The sequence below is a fragment of the Schistocerca piceifrons genome, chromosome 6 (assembly GCF_021461385.2).
Source record: "Schistocerca piceifrons isolate TAMUIC-IGC-003096 chromosome 6, iqSchPice1.1, whole genome shotgun sequence".
Classification (NCBI taxonomy): Eukaryota; Metazoa; Arthropoda; class Insecta; order Orthoptera; family Acrididae; genus Schistocerca; species Schistocerca piceifrons.
In genome coordinates this window covers 275,027,676-275,040,590 of record NC_060143.1, presented here as the reverse complement: position 1 = coordinate 275,040,590, position 12,915 = coordinate 275,027,676, and the positions used below count along the sequence as shown (strand labels likewise).

The 12,915-nt window shown below is 37.4% G+C and overlaps 1 protein-coding gene across 3 annotated transcripts in view; it reads left to right on the top strand.

Moving 5' to 3' along the window:
• LOC124803100 overlaps nt 1–12,915 on the top strand; it is a 123,262-nt gene that overhangs the window by 58,087 nt on the left and 52,260 nt on the right. For 2 of the 3 annotated variants that reach the window (XM_047264255.1, XM_047264256.1), the window contains exons 4-5: nt 3,089–3,360; nt 7,796–7,983. In XM_047264255.1, coding sequence (XP_047120211.1) covers nt 3,089–3,360; nt 7,796–7,983 — 460 coding nt within the window. Of the gene's footprint in view, nt 1–3,088; nt 3,361–7,795; nt 7,984–9,124; nt 9,255–12,915 lie in introns of all 3 variants that reach the window. The other variant, XM_047264257.1, reaches the window with a different exon arrangement.

Genomic DNA, 12,915 nt, shown 5'->3' with positions numbered 1-12,915 from the left:
ACTAGTGTTCTATATGCAGTCTCCATTACAGATGAACCACACTTTTCCTAAAACTCTCCCAGTAAACTGAAGTTGACCATTTGCCTTCCCACTATGATCCTTACATGCTCATTCCATTTCATATCACTTTGCAGTGTTACACCTAGACATTTAGTCAACCTGACTGTGTCAAGTAGCAAACTGCTAAAGCTGTATTAGAACATTATGGGATTGCTTTTGCTACTTGCCTGTATTACCTTACACGTTTCTACATTTAGAGCTAGCTGCCATTCATCACACTAGCTAGAACTTTTGTCTCGGTCATCTTGTATTCCCCTAGAACCAGTCAGCAATGGCACCTTCCCATACACCACAGTGTCGTCAGCAAACTGCTGCAGATTGCTGCTCGCCCTGACTGTCAGATAATTAATGAATCAAGAGAATAAGATTGGTCCTATCACATTTCCCTGGGGCACTCATGACGATACCCTTGCCTCTGAACACTCACTGATGAGGACAAAATACTGAGTTCTATTACTTAGGAAGTCCCAACATCACTCACAATCTGTAACTTTGTCTGTACACTCATATCTTGGTTAACAGTCTGCAGCAGGCCATTGTGTTAAATGCTTTCTGGAAATCTAGGAATATGGGTTCTGCCTTGTGCCCTTCATCCATGGTGTGCAAGATATGTATGAAAAGGACAAGCTGAATTTCGCAAGAGTGATGATGCTTTCTAAATCCATACTGATTTGTTGACAGAAGCTCTTCCGTCTCAAGAAAATTAATTGTATTGAAACTGAGAATATGTTCAAGAATTCTGCAGCCAACCATCGTGAAGGGTATTGGTCTGTAATTTTGTGGGCCTGTTCTTTTACACTTATATACAGCAGCCATCTGCATTTTTTTCCAGTCCCTTGGGACTTTGTGGTATGTGACAAGTTCACGATAAATGCAAGCTAAATAAGGGGCTAATGCCTCTGATTACTCTGCAAAACCAATTAGGATCCATCTGGACTTGGTGACTTATTTGTTTTCAACTCCTTCAGTTACTTCTCTACACCAGGGAGGCCTGTTTCTATGTCCTCAATGCAGGAGTCTGGATGACAGCCAAAGAATGGTATGTTTGTGCAATCCTCCTGCATGAATGATTTAAAACTTTGGCATTTCTCTAGCTGTCTTTTATTGCCACTCCAGGTTCGTCAGTGTGTGGCTGGAAGAAACTTTCCACCAAGTTAACAATTTTTCATAGGACGAGAATTTTCTCAGGCCCATGTTCAGACCATATGTGCATTGTCACATTATGGCAAGAAGGATTATCAGCATTGGAAGTTCCCTAGCTAATTGATGTAGACAACAGCAAACATTCAAAAATTTGGTGGCTATTTTGAGACATAGTGCATTGAACATCTGCCTCACAATGGTGGCCTACAGTCAACAACAACTGCTGATGGCAGTCAACTACAAATTAAGGCTTATAAGCACCCCATGGAGAATTAAACATAGCTGCTTTTTGCCTCTTTGAAGGAAAGTCAGTGTATTGGATTCCATCAGACCACATGTAATCATCTCCACACAGTGAATTTGGGCTCTGGGCGTCTATCACAAACAACAATACAAACTTCTCAGCATCACTTTGCGTGAGAAGATGCTTGAACAAACATGTGTAATGGAACATTGATCCATGGCATTGGGTTCTCTTTCCCAACACATGGAGTATTTGTCTCACACCTGTCAATAATCATAGAAGAGTCTGGAGATGGCCAGGTACCAAAGCACAGCTCAGGCCTGCAGTCTCACAAATTCAGAAGAAAGCTGAAGATTTTGGACACCTCTTATTACTGTCGAGGATACTTTAAGGGCTGTGCAGCATCAGGGCAGGATCAACTAGCCCTTTACCTAGCTCTATGGTCAATGTTTGAGTGATGTGTCATTCAAGACAATAATGCACAAACATTCCACACGCACCTTACAGACACCTTTCTTCAGGTGGTAGAAGTCAACTGAGTGGAATGTTGTGACAAGAACTCAAATGAGCGTATAGTGAGCAGTTGAAACATGCAGTCCATTGTCATAAGAACCCTCTTCACATGCTAGGTGACCTCAGGAGGCCCACCATCAAAGAATGGTACATGCTTGAGCTGTAAAGCCTCAGTCACCATCTGAACATTACAGTAGAGATGAAAACTTGTCGCTGTTCACAGATTTGTAGTAACATAGTTCTGAATGTTATCCAGCAGCACATTTTGATTTCATATATGTGCAAAAAATGTGCACTTTTGCATAGTCTTCCTTTATCTTGGTTATTATTTTGTTTTTATGAAACAATAAGGCTATTTTTAGTTCCATAAAATTTATTCTTGAATCTTTACTCTTTCATTCCCTGCTCTTCTTGAATCTAAATCTACACACATTCCCAGATATGCAGGAGGAGCTAAACTATTTGTGAACTATTTAGATTAAAGTAACCAGATATACCCTTTCTTTCTAAGCTGAAAGCTGTATAACGATAATTGCAGAATTAACTCCAGGCTCTTCCTTCTTCCAGCTCACTTTAACAAGTCTCTGCGTTTTCAAGGATACCTGAAACAAACTGAAAATAAGTATGAATAATAGCAGAAGTTTTCGCAAGCAAAAAATATGTATACAGAATGTTTTTATACCAACCATATTTTACTTTATTTTTTAGTACTGATGATTCTTTAACTGTTTCTCATATTCTTTGGTGGAGTGTTACTTGAAATTCATTCAGCACCTATTAATTTAAACTGGCTGATGTATATAAAAGAGGGGAAGGGACATGAATAGCAGCATAGTCAGTTTGCAAAAATCTGCTTGTATCATTATGCACCATGATTCTTCCTAGGATGGTGTGGTATCTTATGAATTACATTATTACATTTTTCCTTTCCTTGTGATAAATGCTTATTCAGATTTAATATTGTAATTGTTTGTGTGCATTATTATACCCTTTTCATATGACCATTCACACAGTGTTGTGATTATGTCTTCATCATTTAAAAACTTTAAAGTTTAGAGAGTATGTATCTATTGGATTATCATTTCTTAAAAATCAACAGAACATCTTTACATGATCTTACATTTTCAGCAAATATCAGTGATTGGAATCCCCCAAAGGAAGAATTTCAACTGAATCTGAAAGATTCAAAACATGGAATAGTCACAGCAAAATTTCCAATACCAGATACACTGATAGACTTTGAAGTTACACTTCTCATGAATGAATCAGCTAAAACAGAAGATGAATGCAAGAAAAGTCACATTCATCAAGAGTTTGTAACACATTCAAGGAAAGTTATCAACCGGAACCATTGCAGCTGGAAGAATGAATCAAGTACATGCAGTTCTTGTGCATCAGTGGTTTGTATCCATGTTTTTTGAATGTTACCTAATATTTTACATGTAATTGTAAAGAATTTTGCTGTATGATTGTAAATAATCAATTGGATTCTTTTTCATTTACATGTACTATAGTTAATATTGTGTACTTATTTATTTATTCAACACTCTTTTTAACATTTTTATAATATAGGACTTATCAAAACATAAGACAGTATAAAGCTGTACATATTTACATTCATGTACAAAATATAGACACGTATCAGCTGCAATATTATGTCTAGAGTGGTAGCTTCTCTATCAGCACATATTCATCTACATCAACATCTACCTCTGCATGACTAATCTAATTCACACTTAAGTGTGTGAAAGAGGGTTCATCAGACTACCTTCAGACTATTTCCCTACTGTTCCACTCTCTTACAGTGTATGAGATAAATGAACACTTAAATACTTTCATATGATCTCTGATTTCTCTTATTTTATTGCAATAATCATGGCTGACTATGTAGAATGGCATCAATATAATATTTTTGCATTTGGAGGAGGTAGTTGGTGTTGAGATTTCATGAAAAGATCTTTCCATAGCAAAAAACACCTTTGTTTTAATGACTGCCAAACCAGCTCACTTATGGGATCCAAGAACTATGTATCCTATTTTGTAGTAATGCAAATTGAGCTGGCTTTCTTTGGCTGCTTTGGATTTTTTTTTATGTCCTCTGTCAATCATATTTGGTAAAGATCCCATATGGCACAGCAGTACTCTAGCAGAGGACTACAAGCTTAGTGTAGGCTGTCCTATTAGAAGACCTGTTGCCTTTTCTAAGTGTTCTGCCAATAAGACACTGTCTTTAGTTGACTTACATCACAAAATTAATAATGTAATTGTCCCAGTTTCAAGTTATTTGTAATTGTAATCTTTAAGTATTTAGCTGAATTTACAGTCTTTAGATTTGAGTGATTTATCATTTAAACAAAATTTGATGGATTCCTTTCAATTCTCATGTGGATGGCTTCACACCATACAGATATCTTCTCTGAATCATTTCACAATTGGTTTTGATCTTTTGATAACTTCATGAGACAGTAAATGATGTAATCACCTGAAAATAATCTAAGAAAACTGCTTAGATTGTGTCCTAAATCATTTAGACAGATTAGGACTAGCAGAGGGCCTATAACACCTCCTTGGGGAATGCCAGGTATTACTTCTATTTTACTCAATCACTTTCTGTCAATTAGTACTAACTGTGACCTTTTTGACAGGGAATCATGAATCAATTCACACAACTCAGACATTACTCCACAGGCACACAATTTGATCAGAAGTATCTTGTAAAGAATCTTGATTGATTCTAGCAAAACAAGCAATTTTTTATTGAATCAGGTACAAGAAAATAGAATTTTATGTACATGCATATAAACACAAAAGACGCATAATTACTGAAACATGTGGAGGTCATTTGTGTGTGTTGCTGCACTTGAAATTTACAGCCTCCAGAAATCAGAAGGTGACTCTCCAAAGCACCTCAGGAAAAATAAAGTGAAAACAGCACACAGTGCATAAGCCACTGAATTGTGGCTGGTCATGCTTGGGAAGCTATGGTACTCGCAAGCTGTGTGCCTGAAGCAATGTTCAAGGCAAATTCAACTGATTTGTCCTCAAATAGTCATAATGTGGTGGTCCTCGGGTCCATATTGAAGGTGCTGGTCCAAAACTAAAGCACTGGTTCACAAACAGAAGCACTGGCTCACAAATGGTAGCACTGGTTCACAATGAAAGGAGGAATATTAATACTGATGCTGCAGCACCTGTTCGTTACTAGTGCATGCTGGAGAATGGTACCGCACACATGAACAGGAGATCCAGGCAGAGCACCAGAAAGCAGATTGCGTTAGTGGGGGAGAGACATTCCAGTCAGCAGGTGTCCACTATAGCTTGGTTGCTTTGAAGAGCATCTAGTTGTGACTGTGCATGGAAAGTGATCTGCTATGGCAGACTGTGGGACTCGTTAAAGTTTAGAATTTAGGAAGTGCCACAACCTCATCTACATAATTATAGAAGCTGAAGTTGTGAAGGATCCAGATGGCAGGGATTGTGAAGCAGCCATAAAATCAAGCAGGTTGTGCTCAGCTGTGTGTTACACCACTGAATAGTCAACTCTGCCAGTGGCCACAATTTGGCATTGGCCATTCATTCAGATGGAGAGTGGTTGGTTGTCATGCCCACATTAAATTTACTGCTGGAACTTTTTTTTATATTTTATTATATAATACATGATAAATTTATAATATATACTGTGCAAAATTAACAGTAAGGGTCCCAAAACATTTTCCTGAGGCACACCAGAAATTACCTCGATAAGTCAGCAACTCTACCCAAGATATTACCATGAAATCTTCAATATAGTCACAAATTTGCGTGATATGTTGATACAATCATACTTTCAATGAAAGTGTAGGTATGGTTCTGAGCCAAATGCATTTCAGATGTAAGTAAATACTGTTTCTACCCGACTGCCTAAATCTATGGCTTGTGAGAAAAGCACAAGTTCAGTTTTGTATGACTGACGTTTTCAAAGTCCATGCTGAGTGAGATGGAACAGGTCATTCTGATTGAGCTAACTCATCAAATTTTACCTCAGAATATGTTCTGATATTCTACAACAGGTGAATGTCAAGTCTGTTGGATGGTAGCTTTGTAGATCACTTCTGCTACCCTTCTCATAGATGGTTGTGACCTCTGTTTCCTGCAACAACTGGCCATAGTTTTTTGTTTGAGAGATTTGTGGTGTATTGCAATTAGAAGAGATGTTAACTCAGCTTCAACTTCTGTATTTAATCTGATAGGGATTGCATCACATCCTGAAGCATTGTTCAATTTTCCAATTTCAGCTGTTTCTCAGTGCCACTTACACTAATATACGGGGTGATTCAAAAAGAATACCACAACTTTAAAAATGTGTATTTAATGAAAGAAACATAATATAACCTTCTGTTATACATCATTACAAAGAGTATTTAAAAAGGTTTTTTTTTCACTCAAAAACAAAATCAGAGATGTTCAATATGGCCCCCTCCAGACACACAAGCGATATCAACCCGATACTCCAACTCGTTCCACACTCTCTGTAGCATATCAGGTGTAACAGTTTGGATAGCTGCTGTTATTTCTCGTTTCAAATCATCAGTAGTGGCTGGGAGAGGTGGCCGAAACACCATATCCTTAACATACCCCATAAGAAAAAATCGCAGGGGGTAAGATCAGGGCTTCTTGGAGGCCAGTGAAGAAGTGCTCTATCACGGGCTGCCTGGCGGCCGATCCATCGCCTCGGGTAGTTGACGTTCAGGTTTCATAACTAACCTTTTTTGTAGGACTCTCCATACAGTTGATTGTGGAATTTGCAGCTCTCTGCTAGCTCTGCGAGTCGATTTTCCTGGGCTGCGAACAAATGCTTGCTGGATGCGTGCTACATTTTCATCACTCGTTCTCGGCTGTCCAGAACTTTTCCCTTTGCACAAACACCCATTCTCTGTAAACTGTTTATACCAACGTTTAATACACCACCTATCAGGAGGTTTAACACCATACTTCGTTCGAAATGCACGCTGAACAACTGTCGTCGATTCACTTCTGCCGTACTCAATAACACAAAAAGCTTTCTGTTGAGCGGTCGCCATCTTAGCATCAACTGACGCTGACGCCTAGTCAACAGCGCCTCAAGCGAACAAATGTACAACTAAATGAAACTTTATAGCTCCCTTAATTCGCCGACAGATAGTGCTTAGCTCTGCCTTTTGTCGTTGCAGAGTTTTAAATTCCTAAAGTTGTGGTATTCTTTTTGAATCACCCTGTACTATGTCATCCATCTATGCAGTGAAGGGAGAAATAAATTGGGGCAGTACTTCTTAATTTTCATTATTACTTTTGCTTTAGTACCCTCAATTTCACTTCTTGTGTTGCCCATGAGTTTGTGGACACTAACGTTCATGTCACTAACAGAATTTACAAATGACAAGAATTTCTTTGGTTTTTGGGAGACAGTAGTCACTGAAGGCTTAATGCATTGTCCTCTTGACAGCCAGACACATATCATTCATGATCCCATTGTCTATAGCCCTATGCTTTGTTTTATGCTGATTATGCAGTGGTCTATGTTTCCAAAAAGGAAAAGGAATTCAGCAGTCAAGCAGCTGATTGCTGGACTCCTCCTCCTTTTTGAAAGATACCACATTCACTGTGCACAGCTGTTCCCATGGAATCAAACTTTCTTTCCTTGCAAGTTTCTTTACAGTGACTGTATACCTTGAAGGGTCCCTCCCTCCATGTGACTAACTCCTACTAAAATCTGTAGTTCAGCTTGTAATGGGATATGTCTAAGAAAAATGTTATACTTTTTCTCTGTATATGAGATTAGTTATTTATATCCTAATGTTGCTGTGATTTTCTTTTCAGTATGTGGAAACTGAATTGCACAATGTATTCACGGGGTGTTACATGCTAAAAGTTCGCCCCAATAGAACATCTGTTGATAATCCAATGTTAAAGCTAAACAGATACTCTCACAGTATTTTCATAAAATCAATTTACCAAAAAACTTTTATACAAACCCCAAATATGTCATACGAGTACAATCCACATGCGTGAGTATGAAATTTATATTTGATGATAATACTATCATAAGCACTAAACATTCTCTCTCTCTCTCTCTACCAATGTCACTCTCTCTGTCTCTCTGTCTCTGTCTCTCTCTCTGTCTCTCTCTCTCTCTCTCTCTCTCTCTCTCTCTCTCTCTCTCTCTCTGTGTGTGTGTGTGTGTGTGTGTGTGTGTGTGTGTGTGTGTGTGTGTGTGTGTTTGTTCCTCTTCTACAACGTAAAATTATTTTTTGAAAGATTTCATGAGGCCTTCAGCTGCCATTCTCTTTATTTTATGTACGATTGTGCAATTTCGGCCTTACGCCATTTTCAAGTGGATGATTTTTAGTAGTAAACTATGCCTTCTATGTCATTGCCCCTATGACTCAATGTTATGCTCATAAAATAAATCCGAGATGTTTTATGCTGTTTTAGGAGCATGCTACTTTCGAACAGTTATTGTAATAACTGCTCAGAAGTATTGTGCTCCTAAAATAGCATAAAATATCTCAGATTTATTTTATGAACATAACATGGAGTCATAGGAGCAACGACTTTCAAGGCATAATTTACTACTAAAAACCACCCATAAAATACTTGAAAATGGCCTAACGCCGAAATTGTACAATCATACATAAAATAAAGAGAATGGCAGCTGAAAGCATCGTGAAATCTTTCAAAAAATTCATTGCAGCTGTAGACCGTATCACATTGAAATTATAAAATTATTTGTTCTATGAGTTATGAAATTCTGAGAATAGAATTGTTTGCATAATAATGGTTCATTCTCTGTGTGTCAACAAAAATAGTGTAATAATAGTGGTGGTAGTGGAACTATGCATGAGCTCTCTGGTCTGGTTTGGAAACATTTACAACAGTAAAAATGCTGGCATAATTGGGCTAATTAATCTGTTTTCCTTTTGTCACCTTTATCTTGCCTTCACTGATTTTCTTTGCAGATCGTTTTGCAAAATATTAGAAACTAAGTGTTAACTGTTACATACTTGGGTGTAAGGTGCAAGCTCTACATCTGGGAGGCAGTCTGTTTCTCCAATTATGAGATGTGTTCCAAAAGCCAGGACTTCTGGAAAACATTTATTGTAGTTTTTAATTAAATTAGATTTTAAATGTATTCTTAATTTTTTCTAGGAAGAAAATAGACTTTGTGCTCCCTTTAAATCAGTCTTGGAACAAATGTGCTCATCTCATTATATTCTCCCTAAAACAATACTGTTATATGGATGTCAAGAAGGAGAATCCTCTGGTGGTGGAGTTAAGTGTAAGATTTTATTTTGCACAATTGTTACTGTAGTTTTTGCCTTAAGAAGATTAATATTGTGTAACATATAAAATTTGATTATGGGAAAGAGTATCACTCACTTCGAATTACACTTATTGCAATATTGCCTTCTGTCTTCACAAATATTTAATATTACTGGTAATAGTAATACAAGATATTACCGTTCCCTTGCATGAAATGTGTAAAATGAATATCATCACATTCGTACAACTGATAAGAGCTCCAAATAGAGTTTTATTCTGAATGTATTTCAATATTTGTCAGCTAAACAAACAAATGCTGTGTATAATGTGTTTGTGAAGAGAGAGGGCTCATTATATATTTTGAATGCACTGAGGTAATAATTATCAATAATGGGCATTTGTTTGTATACAACTGCATGGCTAAGTTGATTTCTGTAGTTGAGAATGCATGTCTGCTGCATCTTGCTTTAGCACTTAGAATAATGTACAACATTTACTCAAATGGTTGCAGACATAGAGCATTGTATTATGTACTGCAGTAACTCACAAAATTATGCATAGACCTATTCGATTATTTTCCTTTAACCTAACATACTGTGAAAAATTGAATTTTTTGTATTGTTACTGATGGTGCAATGTGTCTTCATATATTCTTGCCATGTGGCTTGATGGCTAAGTGGGTGAATTTCAGACTGCTCAGTTGCTCAACTGCTTAATTTCCCAGTCCACAATCAGTCCTAGGATATTTAATAAAATCAAAAAGTGGGAAATCTAGGACAGAATAATGACAATATTAGGATATTTTTTTCATTAAGCCTTTATTTTACCCATAGCAATGAACTGATAATGCAAAAAAATTTGAAGTTAAACTTTTGCTCATACTGTATATTCAACTGTTAGTCCTCTCAAAGGGCAGAAGAAGTTAAGAGGATACCATCTGTAATAGGATCATGCCTGCTAAAGCATTCCAGTAATGAATCAAATCTTCAGGTTGAGGCATCTTTACTTTTATGCTCTTGTTAAACCCTTTATCCTTCTCCCTTCCAACATCAGAGTCTTACTCTCACTATTGCCCTTGGATACTTACATTTCATTCCAGTTTGTATGTCTATGGAACTTCCTCCACCATGTCCTCTCAGAGATATCCCTCTGCCTTTACTCTGTTCTCCTCTACTCAGCTGCAACCTCTGCTGCATGCAGCAATGTGTGCAACATGCTACTCACTACCCTTGCCTGCAACAGAGTGAGTTTTCTCTGGTATCATATCCATCCTCCTTCCCTTGCTCTCCTCCCCCCCCCCCCCCCCCAATCCCCCTCCTCCCCCACCCAAAACCCCTGCTAGCACATGTATCTTTCTAGTGGCCTTTCCTTCCCCTCAGCTATTTCTTATTCATTTCGCTACCTCCATCGAAAACAACTTTGTGCCCAATTAGGAAACAGCAATGGGACTGTATAGCTGTTTGCATGCATGTGGGCATTGAAGAACATATGTTTGTAAGCTTTATTTCAGTTCTTATTTTGGTACCTATCTTCTGCACAATGCTTCTGTCCTTGTTGTGAGTAATTGCCCTTACTTATCTCATTGTTTGGTTTTCATTCAGGGTTCTCTTACACATTAGAAAAGTGTTATGTCAGCCATAAATTTATTTAATGCCCATTTTTTCCTTAGTAAGGCATTGCCATGATTGACCATTCTGAATCAATCATTACGACTTATCTTAGAAGAAAGATTAAGAAAAGGCAAACCTACGTTTCTAGCATTTGTAGACTTAGAGAAAGCTTTTGACAATGTTAACTGGAATACTCTATTTCAAATTCTGAAGGTGGCAGGGGTAAAATACAGGGAGCGAAAGGCTATTTGCAATTTGTACAGAAGCCAGATGGCAGTTATAAGAGTCGAGGGTCATGAAGGGGAAGCAGTGGTTGGGAAAGGAGTGAGATAGGGTTGTAGCCTCTCCCCGATGTTATTCAATCTGTATATTGAGCAAGCAGTAAAGGAAACAAAAGAAAAATTCGGAGTAGGTATTAAAATTCATGGAGAAAACTTTGAGGTTCGCCGATGACATTGTAATTCTGTCAGAGACAGCAAAGGACTTGGAAGAGCAGTTGAACGGAATGGACAGTGTCTTGAAAGGGGGATATAAGATGAACATCAACAAAAGCAAAACGAGGATAATGGAATGTAGTCAAATTAAATCGGGTGATGCTGAGGGGATTAGATTAGGAAATGAGACACTTAAAGTAGTAAAGGAGTTTTGCTATTTAGGGAGTAAAATAACTGATGATGGTCGAAGTAGAGAGGATATAAAATGTAGACTGGCAATGGCAAGGAAATCGTTTCTGAAGAAGAGAAATTTGTTAACATCGAGTATAGATTTAAGTGTCAGGAAGTCGTTTCTGAAAGTATTTGTATGGAGTGTAGCCATATATGGAAGTGAAACATGGACGATAACCAGTTTGGACAGGAAGAGAATAGAAGCTTTCGAAATGTGGTGCTACAGAAGAATGCTGAAGATAAGGTGGGTAGATCACGTAACTAATGAGGAGGTATTGAATAGGATTGGGGAGAAGAGAAGTTTGTGGCACAACTTGACTAGAAGAAGGGATCGGTTGGTAGGACATGTTTTGAGGCATCAAGGGATCACAAATTTAGCATTGGAGGGCAGCGTGGAGGGTAAAAATCGTAGAGGGAAACCAAGAGATCAATACCCTAAGCAGATTCAGAAGGATGTAGGTTGCAGTAGGTACTGGGAGATGAAGAAGCTTGCACAGGATAGAGTAGCATGGAGAGCTGCATCAAACCAGTCTCAGGACTGAAGACCACAACAACAACAACAAATCAATGCAAAAGTATGCCAATAGAAAGCACATGCAAATGATGCATTTACCATTCATGTGCTACAACTGTTGTGTCTTGTTACACTGATGGAAGTACTACAAAGTATGTTGTGCATGTAGGAGAGGCAAAAGAACAAATTCCTCTAACATTCAGCAATTCAGTGAATGGTAGTTGGAGCAAAATTATTGAAGTCCGCCAGTGTGTTAGTTGTATAGAGAGTGCTGGTGACCATAACAGTTTTTGGCATTAATTGAAAATATTTTAATGCACCTCGTAGGCAAAAGACTCTGTAAATGTAAAATATGAATAATTAGTAACTTAATTTCAACATTGGAAAATTCAGTGGTTAGTGAGCTTCTGTGCGTGTTAGATTGTTATCATTGGATGAATATTATATTGATCTCCAGTAGTTACAAAATATGAACAACACACTTGAGACTAACAATTGTGAAGAAAATATTGTGTGAGCAGAGGATCATGCAACAGCTGTGAAAGTGTGAATAGTTTGATAAGATAGTAAACAAATGGTGAAAAAGAAACTTTTTTAGATGTAATTCATCATGATCTAATGTTAAATAACTGTTTCATTACTGGAACAAAATTCAAATAAAAACTGGAAAGTAAATAAATGTAGTTATGTAGACTTACTTTTATAAGGTATAAATGGAAATAGAAAGAAGAAACATGCCATGTTTATAGGCATACAAAAACTGTTTTGAACTTTGAATAATGAAAACCTTTATGATATTTTGAAATTGTAAGTAAGAACCTAACTTTTTATCCTAAAAAATACAGACATTATCACACTATTTCATTACACAGAAATTCTGAAACGTAA